Source organism: Polypterus senegalus, chromosome 7 (assembly GCF_016835505.1).
Source record: "Polypterus senegalus isolate Bchr_013 chromosome 7, ASM1683550v1, whole genome shotgun sequence".
Taxonomy (NCBI): domain Eukaryota; kingdom Metazoa; phylum Chordata; class Cladistia; order Polypteriformes; family Polypteridae; genus Polypterus; species Polypterus senegalus.
In genome coordinates this window covers 5543063-5570540 of record NC_053160.1, presented here as the reverse complement: position 1 = coordinate 5570540, position 27478 = coordinate 5543063, and the positions used below count along the sequence as shown (strand labels likewise).

The 27478-nt window shown below is 43.5% G+C and overlaps 1 protein-coding gene across 2 annotated transcripts; it reads right to left on the bottom strand.

The window, feature by feature from the left end:
- Nucleotides 1–115: 115 nt before the first annotated feature.
- LOC120532294 (granzyme B-like) lies at nt 116–27478 on the bottom strand. Of its 2 annotated transcripts, none has more exons than XM_039758176.1 (6): nt 26908–27478; nt 26611–26799; nt 26384–26534; nt 21935–22073; nt 17284–17538; nt 116–557 (listed from the first exon to the last, which is right to left on the bottom strand). In XM_039758176.1, exons 2-6 carry the CDS (start codon nt 26729–26731, stop codon nt 387–389), a joined length of 837 nt encoding a protein of 278 aa, XP_039614110.1. In that variant the 5' UTR covers nt 26732–26799; nt 26908–27478; the 3' UTR covers nt 116–386. The 2 variants fall into 2 exon arrangements, with proteins under 2 accessions (XP_039614110.1, XP_039614111.1); XM_039758177.1 differs by having other exon boundaries at nt 26611–26796.

Here is a 27478-nt window from a genome sequence, read left to right as displayed (position 1 = left end):
CAAAAGATTTGAATCCCCAGTCAAGGGGAGGAACCCTGAAATATAAAAATTACACAAAGAAATAAGCAGCAAAAACGTACTTCATGAAACCTTTATGACATGCTCACACATCACTTGTTTTATTTGTCACTTTTTAGAATACATTTATTTATTGATTTGCATATTTTTAGTTGATTTTGTCTGAAATGTCCCTCGATAAGCCAGAAGTGACTTTCAGTCACAGGCCAGGACTCCACAGCATCCACCCAAACACCACAGCAGGACAACAAAGACACTAAGGGGGTCTGCTTTTCATCACTTTGTTTTATTAGCTTTCAGTCCCACCCTCCGCCATCTGTTCCCCCAAAGCCTTTAGAGCAGTGAGGAGTTGCCCACCCTGGCGCTTCTTACTCTGCAGTGGTCTTACTTCTTTTCATGACCTCCTTGATCCACTTCAGATATGTGACGATCTTGACGTACAGGTTTGAGACGGTGGGCTTGTCACAGGCTGGGCCACCCCGTAAAGACACGATCCCCACTGCTTCCTGGCCACACACTAGGGGCCCACCGGAGTCACCCTGAAATGAGAATGGATTATGGCAACAGTTATTTAGCAGTTTAACAGTTATTTCTCTCAATCCCGACTGGTCTGCTGCTGAAAAACAACCCCACAGCGTGATGCTGCCACCACCATTGGAATGCATCGCACATAAGATCAGCAGATTTGACGCTAATCTTGGTTTCATCAGGCCAGAGGTTCTTGTTTCTCACATTCTGAGAGTCCCTTTTGGTGTCTTTTGGCAAAGACCAAGCAGGATTCTGTGTCCAGCAGGGGGCGATCGCTACCTGGCAATGAGTTCTTTAGTGATTGTGGCGTGTTACTTAACCCGAATCTTTAGCGATAACGCATAAGAGACGATACCTTGGCAGTAAGAAATCACGTAGGACAAATATCTTCACTTTGTTTTAATGTCGGCTTATGCTACAGTAGATAGATAGAAGATAGGTAGATAGAAAGGCACTATATGATAGATAGATAGATAGATACTTTATTAATCCCAAGGGGAAATTCCCATACTCCAGCAGCATCATACTGATAAAGAACAATATTAAATTAAAGAGTGATAACAATGAAGGTATAACAGACAATAACTTTGTAGAATGTTAACGTTTACCCCCCTGAGGTGGAATTGAAGAGTCACATAGTGTGGGGTCTCCTCAGTCTGTCACTGAAGCTGCTCCTCTGTCTGGAGATGATCCTGTTCAGTGGATGCAGTGGATTCTCCATGATTGACAGGAGTCTGCTCAGCGCCCGTCGCTCTGCCACGGATGTCAAACTGTCCAACTTTACTCCTGCAATAGAGCCTTCCTTCATCTTTAAACTGCCTCCTCAGGACACCACCGCATAGAAAAGGGCACTCACCACAACCGTCTGATAGAACATCTGCAGCATCTTATTACAGATGTTGAAGGACGCCAGCCATCTAAGGAAGTATAGTCAGCTCTAACCTTTCTTGTACAGAACATCAGTATTGGCAGTTCAGTCCATTTTATCATCTAGCTGCACTCCCAGGTATTTATAGGTCTGTACCCTCTGCACAGTCACCTCTGATGATCATGGGGTCCATGAGGGTCCTGAGCCTCCTAAAATTCACCACCAGCTCCTTGGTTTTGCTGGTGTTCAGGTGTAAGTGGTTTGAGTTGCACCATTTAACAAAGTCTTTGATTAGGTTCCTATCCTCCTCCTCCTGCCCACTCCTGATGCAGCCCACCATAGAAGTGTCATCAATGAACTTTTGCACGTGGCAGGACTCCGAGTCGTATTGGAAGTCTGAGGTATGTTGGCTGAACAGGACCGGAGAAAGTCCAGTCCACTGCAGCGCTCCTGTGCTGCTGACCACAATGTCAGACCTGCAGTTCCCAAGACGCACATACTGAGGTCTGTCTGTAAGATAGTCCACGATCCACCGATGCCACCAGGTATGAATCTACTCCCATCTCTGTCAGCTTGTCCCTGAGGAGCAGAGGTTGGATGGTATTGAAAGTGCTAGTGAGGTCCAGGAACATAATTCTTACAGCACCACTGCCTCTGTCCAAGTGGGATCGGTGGAGCATGTAGATGATGGCATCCTCCGCTCCCACCTTCTCCTGGTATGCAAACTGCAGAGGGTCGAGGGCGTGGCGGACCTGTGGCCTCAGGTGGTGAAGCAGCAGCCGCTCCATGGTCTTCATCACATGTGACGTTAGAGCGACAGGCCGGAAGTCATCCAGCTCACCTGGACGTGATACCTTTATGAATAACGCCAGTGACAAGACCCGGACTGGAGTGGGGAGCCTGTTGGTGTCATCAATGCAGGTGTGGAAGGCGTTCTCAGGAACAGGTGGAGACATCTTCCATCCGTTCATTGACTTCAAAGTTGGGCCGGGCAGTGTTCTCCATGTCCAGGGCCCCCTCAGACGAACATGCGATTCCAAACAAGGCCACACTTCAACTCGGTGCTGACTTAACAGATAGAAGTAGTACATGCTTACCGCTTACTGCGCATGGCATCCATGTGTCCCAGTCCAGTGGTTCCCAAACTCGGTCCTGGGGCCCCACTGTGGCTGCTGGATTTTGTTCCAATTAGATTTACAATCGGTGATAATAATTGACAACTGATTTAATTTAATTAGCTGGTCTTTTTTTTATTCTTCTCCTATTCTCCATTCAGAAAAACACAACAGAATGCTTTTTACGTTTATAAGACACTCGCCGTCCCCTGCGGCTCCACCCGCGTAGTAGTGAAACAGGACAAACTCTAAAAATCAATAAACAAACAGGCTAAGCAGAGGCAAGGTGCGCTCCAACACGTGGAGGCAGGGAGAACGATTCAAACGGAGGCTGGCATGTGAGTGAGGAGGGCGCTGCCTGGCTCCCCACTCCTGACGTCACGCTTCCCCCTCCCCTCAGCCTGCAGCCTCTCTCTCGGATTACGCAAATATATCGGTGCCGAAACCGAACTACGATACTTAGCATGATGAGAGAAGTCGCAATATCAACCGGAATGTTTAAGTAAATTATATAAAAAAACCTAAAATCTAAATCCGTTAAGTAGTTCTCTCGTGAAACGTGGACAGACATACAGACAGACGTTAGATTATATATATTGTGGTACCTTGAGATATGAGTTTTAATTCGTTCCGTGACCGAGCTCGTAAGTCAAAATGCTCGTATCTCAAATCAAGTTTCCCCATTGAAGTTAATTGAATTGAGATTAATTCGTGCCAGCCCCCAAAAAACCACCCCAATTTATTGTTAAATGTTTTCAACACGAGAAAAATGTATTTATAATGAACAAATATTGAATGCAAACAAAATAAAACCTAATACATAAAAGAGACTCTAAAGAAATAAACAGATGTTAGCGGAGCCGATTAGCATATTGTATTATTATTTTCTTTCACTTTTGCTTAACTTAATTTTCTTCTTCACTAGCATTTTTTCTTTTTTGCCACCCTTTCGTCACTTTCATTAGCAGGGCGTTTCAATAGAAACCTGTCCAAGGAGCTTGGAATTTAGAATTTCTGAAATGAGTTAGGCGAGTGTCATTAAATAGCGCCGCTGCACGACCAGCTACAATTTTTTCAAGGTATTTCTTTTCTTTAAAGTTCGAAACTTTTTCCCACATTGCAAACACTTCCTTTATCTCACTTGAATAGATAACCTCTTCCGCGATACCGATCTCCTGCACAACCTCCGTATGTTGCCACGTCTGTAGTTACGTCAACTCCTCCGTCGTCAGTTCCTCAAAATGTGTGGCGACAAGCTCTATGATGGCTCATATTTCGAATTTTGGCTCGTAACTCATGGCAAAAAATCGACCTAGTGACGGCTCGTATCTCAAAAAACTCGTATGTTGGGGCACTCATATCTCAAGGTACCACTGTATATATATAGTGATGGGCGGCCGGTGTTTCAGCCCAGCTGGGAGGTCCCTCAACTGAAGAAACAAGCCTTTTCGGAGCACTACATCCCCCAGGACGCTAGATGGCAGCTCCCCTGGATGGAAATGGTTCCTCGGATTCCCGCAGGGCAGTATGAGACATGAAGTCCGTCTCTTCGGCCCTGTTGGGTGCCATGGGTGCCGCCAGGGGGAGCTCACCAAGAACCAGGGGACTATTACTGTGACGCTAACCCAGAAGTACTTCAGAGTCACGAGGAAGGAAACCTGCAGTACTTCCAGGATACTTGAAGAAGGCATTTGACCCGGAGAAGGAATACTTCGGGGCCATGGACTTTAAAAGGACTTTGGGAAGCCCAGCAGATCGAGCCGAGTTGGGAGGAAGTGTGGCGGAGCTGCTGGGAGTGGAGGATTGGTTATTGTTTATTATTGATTGTTGTATTGATTTATAATTGAGAATTATGTAGTGTGCGGTGCTTTGTGCACTTTATTGAAGAATTACTATTAAAGAATCTTCTTGGTGTTTTTACAAGTGTGTCTGGGACTTCTGTCTGGTGAGTTCAATGGGGCAACAGCACCACTAGCGTCCACAATAAATAAATAAATATAATGTGTATATATATATATACACTGCGGCACGGAGGGTCAGTGGTAACACTGCTGCCTCGCAGTTAGGAGATCCTGGGTTCGCTTCCCAGGTCCTCCCTGCGTGGAGTTTGCATGTTCTCCCCGTGTCATCGTGGGTTTCCTCCCACAGTCCAAAGACATGCAGGTTAGGTGCACTGGTGATCCTAAATTGTCCTTAGCATGTGCTTTGTGTGGTGGTGTGTCCTGTGGTGGGTTGGCGCCCTGCCGGGATTGGTTCCTGTGTTGGCTGGGATTGGCTCCAGCAGACCCCTGTGTTTGGATTCAGCGGATTGGAAAATGGATGGATATATATATATATATATAATACACTGCTCACAAAAATTAAAGGAACACTTTTTATTGGGCCTGGCATGAAATCAATTAAACCTGTCTGATAATTTTCTGGTTGGTTAAGCAGCTGAGGTCATTGTTAATCACTTTCAGCTGTATTGGTGTTCATGGACTTAACGACAGGTGCACTAAAGTGGCAACAATTAGAAAACCCTCAAAACAGGACTGGTTTTACATGTGGAGGTCATTTCAAGTTTCTCCCTCTTGATCTTTTTGGCTGGTTTTCCACTCGTGCTAGTTTTGGCTTGAGTAATCATCTCTACTGGCAGTATGAGGCGATTCCTTAACCCTACAGAAGTTGCACAGGTTGTCCAACTTCTCCAGGATGGCACATCCACACGTGCTGCAGCAAGAAGGTTTAATGTGTCTCCCAGCACAATCTCCAGAACATGGAGGAGATTTCAGGAGACTGGCTGTTATTCTCGGAGAGCTGGACAGGGCCGTAGAAGGTCCTCAACCCATCAGCAGGACCGATACCTGCTCCTTTGTGCAAGGCGGAACAGGCTGAGCACTGCTCGTGCCTACAGAATGACCTCCAGAGGGCCACTGGTGTGAATGTCTCTACCCAAACAATCAGGAACAGACTTCATGAAGATGGCCTGAGGGCCCGGCGTCCTGTAGTGGGCCCTGTGCTCACTGCCCAGCACCGTGGAGCTCGACTGGCATTTGCTCAAGAACACCAGAATTGGCAAGTCCGCCACTGGCGCCTGTACTTTTACAGACGAGAGCAGGTTCACCCTGAGCAGCTGTGATAGACGTGAAAGAGTCTGGAGAAGACAAGGAGAACGATATGCTGCCTGCAACGTCGTTCAACATGACAGGTTTGGTGGTGGGTCAGTGATGGTCTGGGGAGGCATATCCATGGAGGGACGCACAGACATCTACTGCGTAGGAAATGGTGCTCTGACTGCCATAAGGTATCGAGATGAAATCCTTGAACCCATTGTCAGACCCTACGCTGGTGCAGTAGGTCCTGGTTTCCTCCTAATGCACGACAATGCCCGCCTCATGTGGCAAGAGTATGCAGGCAGTACCTGGAGGGTGAAGGAATTGAAACAATTGAATGGCCTTCACGATCCCCTGACTTAAACCCAATAGAACATCTGTGGGACATTATGTTTCGGTCCATTAGGCGCGCCAGGTTGCTCCTCAGACTGTACAACAGCTCAGGGATGCCCTCATACAGATCTGGGAGGAAATGCCACAAGACACCATCCGTCGTCTCATTAGGAGCATGCCCGACGTTGTCAAGCATGCATACAAGCTCGTGGGGCCACACAAGATACTGAAAAGCATTTTGAGTAGCAGAAATTAAGTTTTTGAAAAATGGACTAGCCTGCCACATCTTCATTTCACTCTGATTTTAGGGTGTCTACACAATTGAGCCCTCTGTAGGCAGAAAACTTTTATTTCCATTAAAAGACTTGGCATCCTTTTGTTCCTAAGACATTGCCCTGTCGTTATTTGTATAGATATCCAACTTCATATTGAGATCTGATGTATCTAATGTGTTTCTTTAAAGTGTTCTTTTAATTTTTGTGAGCAGTATATATATATATATATATATATATATATATATATATATATATATATATATATATATATATATATATATATATATATATATATATATATATATATATATATACACAGTGGGTAAAGTAAAGAATCCCCCCCTTCGAAATATTCCCTTTTTTTTTTGCTTAACAGCCTTAAATGAAAACACACAAACTAATATTTCTTCCCAGCTTTACTTACTCAATGCAATCTCAAACATCCAAGTGAAAGATATGACAGCTACAGTTCAGAAGAATAAAAAAAAATCAAAAACAAGACCTGCTGACATTAATAAAGGACCCCAAAACCAAACTCACTCAGGTGTCAGTGCCCACCATTCCCATTGCGGTTACTGGCTTCCTCCCACCTGTGATCAGTTGTGATGAGTGTGATTAGTGAAGCTGTTCCTGGTCCATTCATTCCCTTGCTTGGCAGATCAACTGACAGCAAACAACTGACTGTGGGTGGCAGGCCACTTTCAGAAGATCTCAGGGACAGAGTTGTGGACGGACATAAGGCAGGAGATGGAGACAAAAACACCTCGAAGGCTTTATCAATCCCAAGGAGCTCAGTAGAGTCCATCATAAATAAGTGTTTGATACGACTAGGACCCTCCCTGGATCCTCCAAACTGGATGGAAGAGCAAGGAGGAAGCTGGGAAGAGAGGCTATCTGAGAGGCCAATGGCCACTTTGAAGGAGTTACAGGATTTGATGGCACAGAGTGGTCATTAATGGTGTGCATGTGACAACAATTTCACAAGCACTCCACCAAAGTGGCTTGTTCGGGAGGGTCACACTTCTCAAGAAAGCCACATTAAGGCTCGTTTAAGCTTTCCCAGAATGCATCTTAAAGATTCTGATGCCAAGTGGAAAAAGGTCTTACGGTCAGACGAGACCAAAATCAAAATCTTTGGCTTCAACACCAAACGGTACACCAATGCAGCTCACCATCCACAACACAACATACCTACAGTAAAGCATGGAGGGGGACCTGAGGCTCTCAGTAGGGTAGAAGGAAAAATGGAGGGGGCAAAATCCCGTCAAATTCTTGAGGAAAACCTGCCAGAAAGTTGAAGATGGGCAGAATGTTCACCTTTCAACGCAACAACAACCCGAAGCAGACAGCAAAATGGACCACACGGTGGCTGAAGGAGAAAAAAGTGAATGTCCTGGTGTGGCCAATCAGAGCTCAGAGCTAAAACACACTGAAAATCTGTGGAAAGATCTGAAGATAGCAGACCACCAACGCTCACCAGCCAATGTGACCGAACTTGAACAGCTAAACTGTGAAGAAGAGTGGAGGGCAAATATCACTCAGTCTAAGTGTGCAAAGCTGAGAGAGAAGCATCAACAGACTCAAGGCTGTCATTAAAGTAAGAAAATATTGACATATGGGGGGGGGGGGATCCTTTATTAATCTCTTTAGGTCTTGTTTTTATTTTTTATAATTCTTCTCAACTGTAGCTGTGATATCTTTCACTTGGCTGTTAGAGGTGGCATTGAGTAAGTAAAGCTGGGAAGAAATATTAGTTTGTGTGTTTTCATCTAAGGCTGTAAAGCAAAAAAAAAAGGGAATATTTCAAAGGGGGATTCTTTTCTATACCCACTGTATATCCAGCCATCCATTATCCAACCTGCTATATCCTAACTACAGGGTCACAGGGGTCTGCTGGAGCCAATCCCAGCCAGCACAGGGCACAAGGCAGAGCGCCAGCCCACTGCAGGGCACACACACACACACACACACACACACACACACACGAGGGCCAGTCCAACTAACTTGCATGTCTTTCGATGTTGGGAGGAAATGGGAACACAAGGAGGAAAGCCATGAAGACACGAGGAGAACACGCAAACTACATGTAGGGAAGACCAGGATGCAAACCCTTGTCTCCTTACTGTGAGGCAGCAGCGCCATCACTGCACCTCCATTGTGCACCAGTGGTTAAAATTTACAAGTACAAGGTGAATTAAGGAGTCCAAAATATTTTGTAATTCTTTTTGAAATTCACGTAACATAAAATGATTTCTACAGAATATAATAATCATAAGATTAGCTATTTAAACAGTTAAATCCTTGCTTATTACTGTCTGCTTAATATAATTACTGTTGACAATACAATTCTGATCTAAAACAGTTTCATTGAAAACCCACTAGGTGGCACACTATGGACAGATTTACTCAATATGGAGGAAAAGCAGCATAACATAAAACATCCATCCATCCATTTTCCAACCCGCTGAATCCGAACACAGGGTCACGGGGGTCTGCTGGAGCCAATCCCAGCCAACACAGGGCACAAGGCAGGAAACAATCCTGGGCAGGGCGCCAATCCACCGCAGGACACTAACATAAAACAATGTTGTATAAATATAAAATATATAGTTCAATTAAAGATGAAACTTTGTAAACATGTCTACATGAGTAAGTAAGAATTTAATACTAAATACACTGAAAATAATCCTATCATCAAACAAATGCATGTAGTTTACAAAATGGATTTAAATCCGCTGTCCTCTGCAAAATACTTAAACTGAATATAATCTGATGGGCAAATGTAATCGATTACATTCAGAACTTTACAAAATATTTAAATTACTCTTACTTAGTCAAGCACACACACTTCCCCATTCAAAGAAATGGAGAGAAGAAAACTGTCTGTCCTGCTAACAAAATGGAACAAACAATTCACCGGACAAAGTAGAGGAGCAAAGCCGAACACAATTGGTTAGGATTCAGCTTAGTAGAGGCCAATCAGCAACTCTGGTACTACTGGGGTACAAATATAAAAAAAAAGGTTATAATACCTGTCGTTATCTTTTGCCTTTTCAACAACACAAATAGACCATGGGCCCCAACAGGGTTGAGGTTCTAATCTCCGATCCCGTGGCCCCCATGCAAACCAGGGCGGCTACCCTCTCGTGTCCCAGGGGGGAGGTATTGTCCCTCTCCCGGTCCTTCCACCTTCCAGGCATCCCCAGCCATCTGCCACACTATTATATAGTGCCTTTCTTATCTATCTATCTATCTGTACAGTGCTTGTCACCACTACATTTCCACTTCTATTGTATGGTGTCTTTCATATATTTATATTACTAGCAAAATACCCGCGCTTCGCAGCGGAGAAGTAGTGTGTTAAAGAAGTAATGAAAAATTAAAGGAAACATTTTAAAAATAACGTAACATGATTGTCAATGTAATTGTTTTGTCACTGTTATGAGTGTTGCTGTCATATATATATACACACACAGACACACACACATATAAACATATATACACATACATACACACACATTATATATACAGTATATATATCTATATCTATATATATATATATATATATATAATATCTATATCTATATATATATACTGCTCAAAAGAATTAAAGGAACACTTTTAATCAGAGTATAGCATTAAGTCAATGAAACTTATGGGATGTTAATCTGGTCAGTTAAGTAGCAGAGGGGTTGTTAATCAGTTTCAGCTGCTGTCGTGTTAATGAAATTAACAACAGATGCACTAGAGGGGCAACAATGAGATGACCCCCAAAACAGGAACGAAGGGTTTAACAGGTGGAGGGAGGCCACTGACATTTTTCCCTCCTCATCTTTTCTGACTGTTTCTTCACTAGTTTTGCATTTGGCTACAGTCAGTGTCACTACTGGTGTCACATGAGGCGATACCTGGACCCTACAGAGCTGGCACAGGTAGTCCAACTTCTCCAGGATGGCACATCAATACGTGTCATTGCCAGAAGGTTTGCTGTGTGTCCCTGAAGTCTCAAGGGCATGGAGGAGATTCCAGGAGACAAGCAGTTACTCTAGGAGAGCTGGAGAGGGCCATAGAAGGTCCATAACCCATCAGCAGGACCAGTATCTGCTCCTTTGGGCAAGGAGGAACAGGATGAGCACTGCCAGAGCCCTACAAAATGACCTCCAGCAGGCCACTGGTGTGAATGTCTCTGACCAAACAACCAGAAAGACTTCATGAGGGTGACCCAAGGGCCCCATGTCCTCTAATGGGCCCTGAGCTCACTGCCCAGCAGCATGCAGCTCGATTGGCATTCGCCATAGAATACCAGAATTGGCAGATGCACCACTGGTGCCCTGTGCTTTTACAGATGAGAGCAGGTTCACCCTGAGCACGTGACAGAAGTGAAAGGGTCTGGAGAAGCCATGGAGAACATTATGCTGCCTGTAACATCATTCAGCATGAGCAGTTTGGTGGTGGGTTAATGATTGTCTGGGGAGGCATATCCATGGAGGGTCACACAGACCGCTACAGGCTTGACAAAGGCACCTTGGCTGCCATTAGGTTTTAGGATGAAATCCTTGGACCCATTGTCAGACCCTATGCTGGTACAGTGGCTCCTGGTGCACGAGAATTCCTGGCCTCATGTGGTGAGAGTATGCAGGCAGTTCCTGGAGGATGAAGGAATTGATACCATTGACTGGCCACCACACTTTCCTGACCTAAATCCAATAGAACACCTCTGGGACATTATGTTTTGGTCCATCCAATGCCACCAGGTTGCACCTCAGACTGTCCAGGTGCTCAGTGATGCCCTGGTCCAGATCTGGGAGGAGATCCCCCACAACACCATCTGTCATCTCATTAGAAGCATGCACCGATGTTGTCAGGCATGTATACAAGAACACAGGGGCCATTCAAAGTGCTGCGTACAATTTGGAGTTGCTGCAATTCAATTTGGGCAAAATGGACTAGCCTGCCACATCATTTTTCACTCTGATTTTTGGGCGTCTTTGAATTCAGGGCTCTGTAGGTTGATCATTTTATTTCCATCAAACGATGTGGCATCCTTTCGTTCCTAACACATTACCCAGTCTATATCAGTATAGATATCCAGGAGGATTTCTTTTTCCCATTGAGATCTGATGGGTTTTCAAAGTGTTTCTTGAATTTTTTGAGCAGTTTATATATATATATATATATATATATATATATATATATATATATACTGTATATCTCTCTCTATATATATACACACACACACACACACACACACACACACACACATTATATCTATATCTATATATATATATACTAGCAAAATACCTGTGCTCCGCAGTGGCGAAGTACTGCCTTAAAATTTTTATTAAGAAGAAAATTAAACCTTTTTAAACTGTGGGAGAATATCCCAATAATTATTTGTTAAGGATCTCTTTGTATACCACATTGTGAGTTTGGCCCTCTGGTTGTAATATGACCAAGCTGTGCGCTGAGCTTACTCTTGAGCATGTAACGTACAGTCGCCATGTGAACAGTAATCTTATCTCAAATCTCACAGCTTGGATTGCTGCTGTTGTAATCGGTTTGAGTTTCATGGTTTGTTTCAATGACGACAGTATTTACAGGACTTGTGTTGAAGTGACATTCGCATCTGTCAAGCGTTGTAAGTATAAAACCGGTTTCATCGATAACTTCACATCCAGCTTTTGAGAGTTTAAACATTCATAAACATCAAAGTGTCCACTACTGAAATCGTCACCTGTGAGTCTAAGATGTTTAAGAGGCATTGGGGCTGTCCAAAGGTGTAAAATATTTGGCCATTTCGTACACTTGAAAGTGACAACTGAACAATTCAGCGGCAGCCATCAACTCACATGCAGATCCATAGGTGAAGGGCTTAAGCATTTCACTCTTCTAGTGCTCCTGTGTAGTCTAATTATCTCCTGTACGTCATCAGTCCACACCTTGAACCTGTCCAGTCATTCAATACATAAGACACAATGGATATCAAGAGTGAGCCTGATATGGCCGTGCAATATGTAACAAAGAGAATGGAAAAGAGAGATCCCATCTCCGGGCATGGAAACCACTCGGTAAGTGACAGTTCTTTGATCGATGGTGATCACCTTGATAGACATGTTAATGGGGGTACGGTTGGAATGATAAAGGAAATGGGGACCTGAACAATGTAAAGTAAGTCTAAAATACCTACACAATAACTATAATCATAATAAACGAACAATAAAACAGAGGAGAAGCCGTGGATTAAATAAAAAGGCTGTAGTTATCAGCAGGGAGACGTGAATCCTGTGGCGAAGCAAGGAAGGGAATGAAGAGACAGGAGCGACGGACCGCCTTATATAGGCAGGCAGCCAACAACGGGGAGGCGTTGGGATGGGGACCAACGCTGCCTCACACGGCACCGAGCTGCAGGCTATGGACGTATATATGTGCGTAAGTAGGATTCGGTTAGCATTGGGAACCCGCGTCTAAATTTCTTGAAGATGGGCCCATAAGTAACAAAGACTGTTGAAAAGTTCAATATAGCGGCCGACAGTGGCATCATACCACCAAATTAAGTACGTACATTGGTTTCGGTTAGCGCGGGGAAGCCGCCTACCAAATTTCGTGAAGATGGGGCCATGAATAAGAAAGTTCAACGTGGCGGACGTTGTTGACCGTTATGACCGTTATGCTTAGAATTTCGAAATGAAAACTGTTTAACATTTGTAAGTAAGCTGTAAGGAATGAGCCTGCGAAATTTCAGCCTTCTACCTACACGGAAGTTGAAGAATTAGTGACGTTTGGAAAATTCAATATGGCGGCTGACAGTGACGTCATACCACCGAAATAAGTACGTACATCGGTTTCGGTTAGCGCAGGGAAGCCACCTACCATATTTCGTGACGATGGGGCCATAAATAAGAAAGTTCAACATGGCAAATGTTGTCAACCGTTATGACCGTTACGTGTAGAATTTCGAAATGAAACCTGCTTAACTTTTGTAAGTAAGCTGTAAGGAATGAGACTGCGAAATGTCAGCCTTCTGCCTCCACGGGAAGTTGGAGAATTAGTGATGAGTGAGTGAGTGAGTGAGTGAGGGCTTTGCCTTTTATTAGTGTAGATAAAGTGCCTTTCAAATCTATTTAATAACATCTTTCTGATCTTTGTATTGAGGTGTCTGTCATATCTAGTCTCCCATAATTCATCTATTATATAACACATTTCATATTTATTTGTCATTGTAGTGCTTGTTTCAACAGACCATTTCACCTCTGTTATATAGTGCCTTTCACATCTATCTATTATGAAGCTCCCATCACATGTATGTACTGTATTGGTATGTCTGTAATTCACAGTTGCTCGTAATTCAGCTGTCATGTCTATCTTTTATGAGGTGCTTTTCACTCCCACGTATCTCTTACAGTATATGGCCTCTTCCCTGTCACTGTCTATTATATGATGCTCACTACAGCACACGTCACACTAGTTATACTTTGCCGTTCACGTCTGTGTATTATAAAGCACCTTTCAAACCCATCTACTGTATTACGTAGCTCCTTTACTATAACTGTCTGTCTGTCTGTCTGTCTCTCTGTCTATTATGTTACACTAGCAAAATACCAGCTTGCATGAGAAGTAGTGTATTAAAGAAGTAATGAAAAGAAAAGGAAACATTTCAAAAATAACGTAACATGATTGTTAATGTAATTGTTTTGTCATTGATATGAGTGTTGTTGTCATATCTATCTATTTATATATATATATATATATAGCAAAATACCTACGATTGGCAGCGAGAAGTAAAAAGAAAAGGAAACATTTTAATAATAACGTAACATGATTGACAATGTAATTGTTTTGTCATTGTCATGAGTGTTGCTGGCATATATATATATATATATATATATATATATATATATATACACACACACACAGACACATATATAAACATATATATACATATAAACATATATATAAATATATATATATACACATCTATACACATATATATACATATATATATATATACACATACACACACACATATATACATACTGTATATACAACATATACATATCTACATATATACTGTATATACACATATATATACAAATCTACATATATATATCTACATATATATATATTAGGTGGGACTCGATTAAAAAATTAATCCAATTAATTAGAGGCTGTGTAAGAATTAATCTTGATTAATCGTATGTAATCGACACGTAAATTTGCCCCAAATCGCAAATGTTTTTTTTTATTTAAAACGGTTTTAGTGGGCTTACAGAATCAAATAATAGACATGGACATGAATATTGTAAACTGAAGCTGTTTTAATTTCTGAAAAAAACTTTAAACTGCATTTGAATTCAAAACAGAAACAAAAATATCATCCCTGGTTAAAATTGGGCAGACTTAAAAATAAAGTGGTAGTTTAAGTACTTTAAGTACATTTTCAGAATAGTATTGTCTTTAAATAATAATAACCAAAATTTCAACATAAAGTGCAGTTTTCTTCTTAAAAAATAAGTCAGAAACATAAAAGGTAATTTGACCAGCTTACTCTTTAAACTCTGAGTAACATTAGCCAAAATTATTTTGTACATTAGGCTAAAACAGTGTGATCATTGAACATTTTGTAATTAGATGTATTTAGAATTACTAACGGTCACGGAAGTCCAATGATCCCCAGTAAGAGCCACAAAGTCCGCTTTCTGTAATGCATCTAATTTTGCTTGCTTTTCAGTGTGCACAAAACCATGCTTTTATCAAGGCTTCGCTCGGGTAGTCGAAATGATCAGTCGTAGGAGCGCGCTTTATTCCGACTCTAACATTTTTGTAGCTGTGATGTGTGCATCAGTGTAATGGATGTACCAGGAAATCATGCATTGACAAAAGTTCCGTTTGCTTGGAATTGAAAGTGTGATTAAATCGTTATTTTTAACGCGTTATGGAGTACATGCATCGAAGCTTCTCAGCTGTGCTTGTGCTAAGAAAGGGAAAATTTTAAAAATAACGTAACATGATTCTCGTTAACCTAATATTTTTCATACGTCCCAAACCAAGGAGATGCGAAGGTAAAATGAATCGGTAGCGCATACATAGTCAGTACATCCCTCTCGGGAATCGAACCTCAATGTCGGCGTTAGAGGCTTAAGACTCTACAATTAGCCACAGCGTGTGGCTTGTCTATGCTAAAGTATGTATTGTAGATCGGGTATATATATACATTATATATATATACCCGTATCGCAGTGGAGAAGTAGAAGTTATGAAAAGAAAAGGGAACATTTTAAAAATAACGTAACATGATTGTCAATATACAGTAATTGTTTTGTGAGTGTTATTGAATGTTGCTGTCATCAAGGATTTGATTATCATTATTTCTTTCAATCAGGCTCGTATTTGTATGTGATGTGTTCAAGTTACATTCCGTGTTTGTCAATCGTTGTAAAGATAAGAGGTTTCATTCATCGATTAGTTCCTTACTGCATCAATAAACAGCTCGTCTTCCTTTTATCTGAGATGTGACAAACTGCATGCACGGGTTTTTTTACACTGTCTTCCTTTAGCAGGACATTCACTTTTTCCACCGTGTGCTTTGTTTCCGCAGTAGCTGCACTTATGAATATGATTGTATGTATAAGGCGCTTCATATTTTTTGCTGCCTTCTCAATTGTGTAATTCGGTTTTGTTCAGCACTCTTTGGAACTGTTGCTTTTGTCTGTGCACTGCGTCAGTTCACGTGAGCCGCTTGGTGTTCTTGCATAAGGTTCCCAGCTGTACTGGTGCCATCTCGTAATGTCAGCTAAGACCCGGCACTTAAAAGTTTCTCTCGCAGTTTCAATGAGTTTGTGCCAAACACCACCCTGACCATCTCATCTTCCTCTGCATAAGCACAGTCCTTCACCCGTGAACATTTACCGGCAGTGTTTGTATTGGATTGCCGCTGATGGGCGGCCTTATATGGGCAGGCACTAAATTACAAACGCTAGTGGCAGCCTGTCTATGAACTTAATTTAATATAAACTTACGGTTCACGCCGTGCTTTGTTTCCGCAGTAGCTGTACTTATGAATATGCTTGTATGCATCATTTGCTTCATAATGTTTTTCTGCCTTCTCAATTGTGAAATGGCGTTTTGTGCTCATCGCTGTTTGGAGTTCTTCCTTGTTCTCTACGTACTTACGTAGGAGGCGTGATGATGTCACACTAAACTCCGCCCCGCGCCATCTCCAACTCAAGACTCCATTACATTATATGGGAAAAATAGCTTCCAGTTATGACCCTTACGTAGAATTTCGAAATGAAACCTGCCCAACTTTTGTAAGTAAGCTGTAAGGAATAAGCCTGCCAAATTTCAGCCTTCTACCTACGGGAAGTTGGAGAATTAGTGATGAGTGAGTGAGTGAGTGAGGGCTTTGCCTTTTATTAGTATAGATTCACTCTGCACCTTTCACATCTGTCTGTCATATAAAGTCGCTCATAACTCATCCATATTGTGTCTTTTATTTCTTTTTGTAGATCTGTCCTGTCCCACTTGGGGTACACATGAGGGTGCCCTCTGCTGCAGTGCTGCCCCATTCTCTATTGGCCCCTGGCTTGTGCTCGGTGGTCCCAGGACCTCCTTGTCGCCCGTAAGCAGGCAGTTGAAATGGCGGTGGTTTAAAATGTTAGTTTGGCCTTTGAGGGCCTGGTGTTCCCGTTTTAATGCTGCTGCCTCCTAACCCCTGAGACTTGAGTTCAATTTCTGACCAAGTCCATGTGTGTGTGAAGTTTCCATCTTCTCTTTGGATTTCTCCAGCATCTTTCCAAACTCTTGTGTAAGACAGGGTGTCATTATAGAGTGTCTAGGTGGTCCCTGCCTTGCACCAAATGCACGTAGAAGGAAGGCAAGTTAGAAAATATATGGGTAGAAGTGCGATTCTGGGTGGTGGCAGGGAATTCTATAGCCCGCTGCCTGATCTTCAGGCCGAGATGCCCACACACTTGGATGCCTCTGATAGTTGGCCATGTTGCTCATGTGCTGCCATTGTGTGCAAAGTCTTTGTGTCAGACCTCCATGCTTACCTCACAGAAGCCACCATCTCCTTTCCTGCCTCTGGTGCAGAGAGAGGTGGGCGCCTGGACTGGCCAGTCCTTTCTGCAGTACTTTTCGTCCATCACAGTCACATTGGCCGCTTGTAGCTTGTCGGACTGCTTATGGTTGCCCGAGGTGACTCCCCAGCCACAGACTTCACACTCGCTCTCGGGCTTCACTACACGGTTGGCTTTGGGCAGTTTGATTGGCTCGACATGTGGGAGGGGCAAGGCTGGCTTCATCAGCTGGTGAAAAGGAGAAGGACGAGGAGGAGGAGAAAGAGGAAGAGGAGAATGTAAAACACTAAAAGGACAACCACACTGAGAAAAAGAATCAAAATCGGGGAGAAACGGCCAAACCCATTTATCCTCAGCAGGGTCTCATGGAAGCAGGAGCCTATAACACACAGTGCAGCCCACCATAATGTTTGGGACAAGGACACATTTTTCTGTGATTTCCCCCTCTGCTACACAGTTTAAAATTAAAAATCAAACAATTTAGATGTTGTAATTAAAGTACACATTGCAGACGTTCATTTAAAGGGATTTGCAGACATTTTGGTCACAGCCCCACCACATGTTTGTATGTATGAGTGACAATGTCCTAATGAGATGATGGATGGTGTCCTGGGGGATCTCCTCCTAGATCTGGACAGGGCTTCACTGAGCTCCTGGGCGGTCTGAGGCATCGGATTGACCCAAACATAATGTCCCACCCAGTGGTGGTCTATTGGATTGAGGTCAAGCGAATGATTTGAGTTTAGTTAATGGTATCAATTCCTTCATCCTCTCGCCACATGAGGCCGGGCATTGTCGTGCACCAGAAGGGACCAGCACAGGGTCTGACAATGGCTCCAAGGATTTAATTCCGATACCTAATGGCAGTCAAGGTGCCGTTGTCTAGCCTTGAGAGGTCTGTGTGTCCCTCCATGGATATGCCTCACCCCCAGACCATCACTGACCCCCCACCAAACCGGTCATGCTGAACAATGTTACAGGCAGCATGACGTTCTTCACGGCTTCTCCAGACCCTTTCACCTCTGTCACGTGCTCAGGCTGAACCTGCTCTCATTTGTGAAAAGCACAGGGCGCCACAGCCAGTGGTGGACCTGCTAATTCTGGTATTCTATGGCAAATGCCAATTGATATCCACGGTGCCCACTAGAGGACGTTGGGCCCTCAGGCCACCCTCATAAAGTCTGTTCTGATTGTTTGGTCAGAGACATTCACACCAGTGGCCTGCCTGCCTGCTGGAGGTCATTTTGTAGGGCTCTGGCAGTGCTTATCCTCTTCCTCTTTGCCCAAAGGAGCAGATACTGGTGGGTCCTGCTGATGGGTCAAGGACCTTCTATGAGATGCCCTGCCCAGCTCTCCTAGAGGAACTGCCTGTCTGTCTCCTGGAATCTCCTCCATGCCCTTGAGACTGTGCTGGGACACACAGTAAACCTGCTGACAATGCCACGTATTGATGTGCCTGCCATCCTGGAGAAGTTGGACTACCTGTGCCACCTCTGTAGGGTCCAGGTATGGCCTCATGCTACCAGTAGTGACACTGAGTGTAGCAAAATGCAAAACGAGTGACAAAACAGATGAGGGGGAAAAATGTCAGTGGCCTCCCTCCACCTGTTAAACAATTCATTCCTGTTTTGGGGTCGTCTCTCTTATTGTTGCCCCTTTAGTGCCCCAAAGCCAGCTGAAACCTGATGAACAAGCCCCTCTGCTACTTCACTGACCAGATCAACAGCCCACAGGTTTCATTGACTTGATGATCTGCTTTCATTAAAAAGTGGTCCTTTCATTTTTTTGAGCAGCTTTTATATATATATATATATCCATCCATCCATCGTCTAACCCGCTGAATCCAAATAGGGTCACGGGGTCTGCCGAGCCAATCCCAGCCAACACAGGGCACAAGGCAGGAACCAATCCTGGGCAGGGTGCCAACCCACTGCAGGACACACACAAACACACCCACACACCAAGCACACACTAGGGCCAATTTAGAATCACCAATCCACCTAACCTGCATGTCTTTGGATTGTGGGAGGAAACCGGGCGCCGGAGGAAACCCACGCAGACACGGGAGAACATGCAAACTCCACGCAGGGAGGACCCGAAGAAGAACCCGGTCTCCTAACTGCGAGGCAGCAGCGCTACCACTGCGCCACCGTGCCACCCTTATATATATATATATATATATATACACACACTGTCACAGATGTCTGGGGTTCTTACCTGGCCGGGATGCCTGGAGGGACGGAAAGGGACATTAATAGCTTCCGGTCACGAGGGGCAACCGCTCTGGACTATGAGAAGACCAAGGGAAAGGAACAAAGAGGTTCTGGCCTTCTGTTGGGAACTGTGGCCACTGCCAGGGGAGCCTCAAGCCTCATGCGACCCAAAGAACAGTCACTTCTGCCACACCAAGCAAGATGGTGGATGAACCTGCCAGGGACGCCCGGAGTGCTTCCGTTGCAAAGGGCAGCACTTCCGCCACACCAGGAAGTGCTGCCGGAAGGCCGTCATCAGCCACCTGGAGCACATCCGGGCGGGAATAAAAGGGGCCGCCTTTCGACAATCAGGAGCTTGGGGGAGTGGGAGCAGGACAAAGCTCCCAGGAGGAGAGTAGAGCTAAGGACTGAGAGATAAAGAAGTTCATTGTGGGGATTATTGCTGAGTGCTTTGTGTGGTGTTTGGGACTGAAGCCTGTAAATAGTGGTGTTTAATAAACGAGTGAGTTTTATAAAGATGTGGTCTCCGACTGGTGGTGTGTGTGTGTTTTATGTATATGTATATGTGTTTGCATATGTGTGTACAGTATATATATATATAAATATACATATATATGTATATATAAGTAATATGTATATATATATACTGTATATGTAATATGTATATATATATATATATAGTGACAGTAGGGGGCGCTGTCGCACCTCCAAACCTGCAGACAATATGCCAAAACACCAGGTAAAAGTCCAATAATGTTATTTATTATAATAATAATGTGCACAAAGCACCTGTCCTCCACAATACTCAATAATAATCACAAACACTAATCAATAACAATATACAATCCTCCAACTCCCAGCAGCTCAGTCACCCTTCCTCCCAACTCGGCCCACTGCTGGGATCTCCCACAGTCCTTTTATAGTTTGTGACCCGGAACTGATTCTATCCCTGAGTCCATGTGATTTTTCCATCACTTCTGGGTCAGATGAAAACTCCTTTTCTTCAATCCGGAAGTACTTTATTTCTTCTGCCCTTGTGATGATGTAATACTTTCAGTTCATAGTTAAAATATAAATCCTTGTTCCTCCCTGCAGCGTCCTCTAGCGGCCCCAATGGTATCCAGCAGGGCTGTGGATAAAAACTCCATCGTCCAGGATTCCCTGCTGGCCTTCGGGGTACCTCCATGCTGCAGGGAGGGTTCCATCTGGCGGCCTGGGGGTATTGGCCGGGATGAACGACCGGCTATATGCCACAATATTTTATATATATATATATATATATATATATATATATATATATATATATATATATATATATATATATATATATATATATATGTAATATGTATATATATATCTTCCTATATAATATGCTGTTTGTTTGTCTGTCCAGGATTTTAAATCACCTGTAGCTCGCAAACCGTTTCACCTATTGACTAGAAATTTGGTACACATATACCACGTGACGTCTACTATCCGCTTTCGGGGTGATGATTTTTATTACTCTTTTTATTTTTATTCTATTTTATTATACAATCAACTCTCGGCAGCACGCAGCGGGGCGGCCGTGCGGCGCATGCGTATGGGCGCCGTTCTCATTCCCTACCACCTTCACTAATGATTCTTGAGTGTAAAATTAAAGAAAACGTACTAAGTAATTGCAAAACAAAAACAAACTTAATCAGTTTTTACGCAAAAGAAGACAAGCAGCGGACCTCTAGGGTGGAATAAAGAAGAGCCGCTCAGAAAGATGCAGGGGCATCAACCTCTGAGGAAACAAATGATAAACGTACAGAGGAAGAGGATGAAAACTAGGAATACTCAAGTCAAGTGTATTCACTGCACGTTATCATGTAGTATGCCGTTACTGGTATATATATAATATGTGTATATGTGTATATATATATATATATCTATATATATATATATATATATATATATCTATATATATCTGTGGTGGGTTGGCACCCTGCCCAGGATTAGTTCCTGCCTTATGCCCTGTGTTGGCTGGGATTGGCTCTAGCAGACCCCGTGACCCTGTGTTCCTTTCAGCGGTTGGATAATGGATGGATGGATATATATATATATATATATATATATATATATATATATATATATATATATATATATATATATATATATATATATATAATATAGGTGTGAGAAAGCAGACATCATATCTTTCCCGACATACCAGTGGGTATGAATTGGTTGTGCCTCCCCTGCTATGCAGACCCCCTGAGTGTGAGACCAAATGGCCTCCGCGCAGTGTCCCCCTCCTGCTGCCCCCTGTGACTAGCACCACTTAGCACTCCACACCTCCTTTGTCCTCCTCCTCCTCCTCCTCTCATCTCACAGTAGGCCTGACACATGTGGCCGTCCCCAAGAGCCGCCATCCGGAGCGTCCTCACCTTCAGCAGCATGATGTCGTTGGATTTTGTCGTCTTGCTGTATTTTGGGTGGATGTGGTAGCACTCGACAAAGAAAGGCGACAGCTTCCTGCTTTCCTTCAGGCTGTGAGCCCCCAGCACGACAGTGAGGGGCTCGTCTCTGAAAGGAAGAAGAAAGTGCGAGTCAGCAAAGCAGTGGTGACACTGCAGGGCCGAGGTGTTGCACTTCACATTCTGCACCTTCACACATGGCAGTTACAAGTGGGTGGGAGTGAAGACACAAAAGTGAAAACAAAAAAAAAATGAAAAATAAGGACTTGAGCTGCCTGCACAAAGCAGAAATCACCAGCTCACCACTCAGGTCCAAGTGTGGGCATCTGTCCAGTACAGAACTGATATGGAGAGAACAGAGTATGGGGGCGCAGGTCAGTGGGCATGAAGCAAAGCTTTTATCACAGAAAGTGGCAGACCAGGGAGTTCACAAGTAATCAGAATTTAGGCAACACATATTGTAAGTAGCTACAGTCCTGGTGGGCTCATGTGAAGGTGGTTCCCACTTTATGCCCAATGCTGCCAGTATAGGAGTTGGGGTCTCAACACCCTGAAACGACTAAGCGGATAGATTAGAGAAAGAACGAGATGTGCCAAAATGCTTCACATGTGAAGTTTAAAGAAGTACATAATAAGGCCACATAAAGATTATATAAGAGCTAATCATGGTTGCCCATCAAAGTCGGGTTCTTGTTTTGCATTCAATGGCGCCACGTAGGCACACTGAAATGATGATGAATCGGCCAGTAGTGGTGTGCAACATCCCAAAATTCATTTCACACAATGGTTACAGAAAATTTACATTTAGGCCTAAATCATTTTTTTATGTTTTGCCAATCATGGTCACTTTAGGTGAGGTTGGCTCTCATTTTATGCCCAATCCTACCAAACATTGGGTTCTCTGCTCTCACCACCCTGAGATGACTAAGCAAGTTAGGAGATAAAATGAACAAACACAAAGTGCTTCACATATTGAGTTTAAAGAAACACCAGTTAAGGCCGCACATATTTTGCATAGCAACACATATGGTGGTCCCGTCTGAGGTTGACTTTTATTTTGCATTTGCTGATGCCAGGATAAGCACCCAGCAGTGAATACGCAGGTTAGAAGATAAATCAGCTATTCATGGCGGGGAAAATATTCACATTTAGAGCACCTTTAGAAAAGGACATGTGTCTGTGTGACTGTACCTGTGAGTCTGTCCGGTTACTACAGTATGTCTCCGTCATTCCAACAGATGGCACACCACAAACATTAACACTGTTTTAAATAATTCCATACCAAATGGCATGTACCAGAGACATAGCAACCAGACGGACACCCTGCACCACAAACATTAATGCTGAGTACGCCGTCCAGCAGAGTGTAACTGCCAGACAAACAGAAATGAGCTAATGCACCTTAATAATAGGACAAGAGTCTGTGTGTCTGTCCGGATGCTATGTCTCTGTTATATGCCATTTGGGAGGAGATTTGTGAAAGCAGTGCTAATGTTTGTGATGTGCCATTTGCTGCCAGACATAGCAACCAGACAAACAGACACGTTGTCCTTTTATTAGGGTGGATGGTCAGTTTGTCTTCCCTTTGCCATCTGTTGGAATGACCAATGTAATGCATATTATTAGAAATATTTGCAGTAATAAAACACATTGCATTTATCTTTCCAACAGATGGTGCATCACAAACATGTGTAGTAATGCAAACATTAACAGTGCTTTTACAAATCCCATACCAAATCGTATATAACAGAAACATACACATCACATTTATCATTTCAACAGGTGGTGCATCCAGTTGCTATGTTTCTGTTATATCCCATTTGGCAGGGGATTTGTAAAAGACATATAACAGAGACATAGCAACTGGATGGACACACAGGTACACAGACTCTTGTCATTTTATTAAGGTGGATGGTCTGTCTGTCTTCCATTCACCATATGTTGGAATGACAAATGTAGTGCATTTTATGATTACAAACATTTGCCATAATAAAATACATTGCATTTGTCATTTCAACAGATGGCACATCACAAACATTTGTAGTAATGCAAACATTAACACTGCTTTTACGAACCCCATGCCAAATGGAATATAACAGAGATATCCATCCATCCATCCATTATCCAACCAACTATATCCTAACTACAGGATCACGGGGGTCTGCTGGAGCCAATCCCAGCCAACACAGGGCGCAAGGCAGGAAACAAAGCCCGGGCAGGGCGCCAGCCCACCGCAGATAACAGAGACATATGCATTTCAATTATCATTCCAACAGATGGTGCTTCACACTTTGTTTCATTCTTAATTTAAATTCAATTTAGGCAGTGCCAGTTGATGGGTCAACCCAAGCAGCCACATGTGCCACCATTAGGTATAAATAACCTGAAACTGGTACAGTATTTTGAGTAGTATTCCCACGGTTGTGGAGTTTCCCGCCTCTTTATTTAATTTTTGCAATGCGCCATCTGTTGGAATGACAAATCACAAAGTTCATTCCAATAAGTGGTGCACCACAAACATTAACATTTAATACCTGCAGCAGAGAGTACCTGTCAGACGAACAGAAATGAGTTTTTCCGCCATAATAAAAGGACAAGAGTCTGTGTGTCCGATAAGGTTGCTATGTCTCTAATTTGACATTTTTTTGGATAACAGAGACATAGCAACTAGATGGACACACAGACACATTGCCCTTTTATTAAGGTGGATGGCCATTCTGTCTTCCTTTTGCCATCTGTTGGAATGACCAATGTCATGTATTTTATTATTACAAACGTTTGTAGTAATAAAATATATTGCATTTACCCTTCCAACAGTTGGTGCATCATGAACATTTGTAGTAATGTAAGCATTAACACTGCTTTTATGGTATCCCCTACCAAATTGTATATAACAGAAACATACACATTGCATTTGTCATTTCAACAGATGGTGCAGTTGTAGCACTGCAACTGTTTGTGATGCGCCATCTGTTGGAATGACAAATGCAATGCCTCTCATTACTACATACATTGTGAAATCCATTCCAATAGATGGTGCACTGCAAACATTAACACTAAATACCTCCAACAAGGAGTAACTGCCAAATGAGCAGAAATGAGCTGATCCAACTAAATAACAGGACAAGAGTCTGTGTGTCTAACTGGATGTTATGTCTCTGTGATATCTCATTTGGTAGGGGAATTGTAAAAGCAGTGCTAATATTTGTGATGTGCCATCTGTTGGGTAACAGAGACATAGCAACCAGATGGCCATGCAGATACACAGCCACTTGTCCTTTTATTAAGGTGGATGGTCTGTCTGTCTTCCTTTCACCATCTGTTGGAATGACAAATGCAATACATTTTATTATTGCAAACTTTAGCAGTATTAAATTGCATTGCATTTGTCATCCAATGGATGGTGCATCCCAAATATTTGTAGTAATGCAAATATTAACACTGCATTTATGAGTCCCATACCAAATGGTATATAACAGAGACATGCATTTCATTCATCATTCCAGCAGATGGTGCATCACAAACAGGCTCTGTTTTGTTCTGAACATAAATTCATATTCGGCAGTGCCAGTTGGTGCCCCCAACCCAAGCAGCCTCAGGTGCCACCGTTAGTCATAAATAACCTGAAACTGGTTCAGTATTTTGTATAGCATGCCCAAGGCTGTGGAGTCTCCAGCTCCTTCCACCCTGCAATGAATAAATGGATGGACAGAAGGGTGGATCCTCACATTTAACGTGCATGGAGTTATTGTGCCGCTTTTCATAAAGGGAGCCATTGAAGAGACATCTGTATGTTGACTGGTGAGCGCTACCCTGAAGTGCTTCACATATGAATATTTAAACATCTGCTCATTTGCCCTAGTAGGCCATCTTGGCTATGACTATCAATATCCCAGGAAAAGGTAGACACCTATGGCTGTGGGCACCTCAGGGCATCACATACCTAAAGTGCTCAACATTTACATACTTAAGCAGTTTCATGGCGGTTGTCATCCTAAAGCACTTAACCTATATGTGGTCTTTACTTTTTATAGCGCCTTTCCAATGCAAAGGCCTTCAATTCCATAGACATGTATCATGTGATGGACCCATCTAGGGGACCCAGTGATGCCAGGGCCAACACTGGCACGCTGTCACTCAGAACCAGATAAGCTGGTTCAAAAATGGATGGACTGAAGGTTGGAAATCCTCAATTAAGTTTTATTTGATAGAGCACCAAGTCCCTTGAGAACATGAAATTACATTTTGCTGTTCTGTCCCTTATTAATGGAGCTCATAGCTGCCAGATATTTTGTCTGGACTGGAGCTCTAAACTATGGAGTCGCCCTGGATGGGAGGGTCCAGGGCTTGGGGTTTTTCCTTGACCCTCAGTTCCTACTTAGTAGATGGTCCACAAATAGCAGCTGGCGCTTTCCCTACCTGTCTCTGCAGTGTGCCGCCGTCATCACAAAGTACTTGTCCACCAGGAATCCTCCACAGTGGTGCTGTCCATTAACCTGCAGGGAGGCCATGTAGGGTCTCGAGTGGGGCTTCACTTCCTTCCCATTGATAATCCTGGCACTGGAAGAGCCTAAAAGATGGTGGAGCAAGGGTTAGAGTTAAGAGCTTTAGATGGCAGGAGCAGGCCAAGTAGTCCTGCACCTCACCTGCATGAGCTTGTGTGATCAAGATGAGGGCAAGCAGCTGGAGAAAAAGAGTCCACATTCTCAGACCACCAGATCTGGTGCACATCGAGCCACCGTGTCGTGTCTGCCAGGCGAGAGTCATGCAACTGCAGGCGAGGAAGTTGTGATGTGCTCTTCACGCCCCCCTGCAAATCACGTCAGGCTGTCCTGCTGAATGCAAAGTGTGAAGCAAAATTGGGGTCAACACATTAGCTCTGTCTACAGAACATCTTCACCCTCAAAGTCAATGTATTAGTGTAGAACAGAAAAAAATGATACCTTTCACACCGGGGGTCTTGTCTTGTCTCTCTAGCATGGGGTGCTGTAGACATTACCCTGGGCAATAAGCTTCTAATAGTGGAGAGTTACGTCAAGACGGGCTTCCGGTGTCAAATTTTGACAAAACCATATGTGGACAGATGATCCACTGTGGCAACCCCTAACGGGAGCAACCAAAAGAAGAAGAAGTGGGTGATAAAGCCCACCATTAAAAAAGACTTCACAGTGCAGCTGGGTTTTGAACTTCTCGACAGGCAGACCCCAGGTGGTCCAAGTGGGTGGCCATCCCTCGCCCTTAACACAGGGACTGCACAGGGCTGAGTGCTGAGTCCTCTGCTGTGCTCCCTCTATGGCTGCACAGGACTCAAACATCATTAGGTGCTTTCCCACTGCAGAGAAATGCAGTAGCTTTTGTAACACTCCCACCGCAGGTCATTTGTAGTTCCTACTTCTACACCAATGAGCTGTCATCCCCCCCTGTGTCCCCCAAAGTCTCACTGAAACGTTGAACCAACTGAGTGTAGGGAAGGCTGCAGGGATCTGTGGTATCCAGGGGTGAACTTCTCCAGGC

Bases quoted from the DNA above. Each gene is read 5' to 3' on its own strand.
- LOC120532294 (XM_039758176.1), bottom strand. From the start codon at position 26,731: ATGACTCTCGCCTGGCAGACACGACACGGTGGCTCGATGTGCACCAGA. The intron at 22,074-26,383 runs GTAGGGAAAGCG...TCTTCCTTTCAG, and splicing joins GCGGCACACTGCAGAGACAG to AGACGAGCCCCTCACTGTCG. The intron at 17,539-21,934 runs GTGAGGACGCTC...CCTTTTCACCAG, and splicing joins ACGACATCATGCTGCTGAAG to CTGATGAAGCCAGCCTTGCC.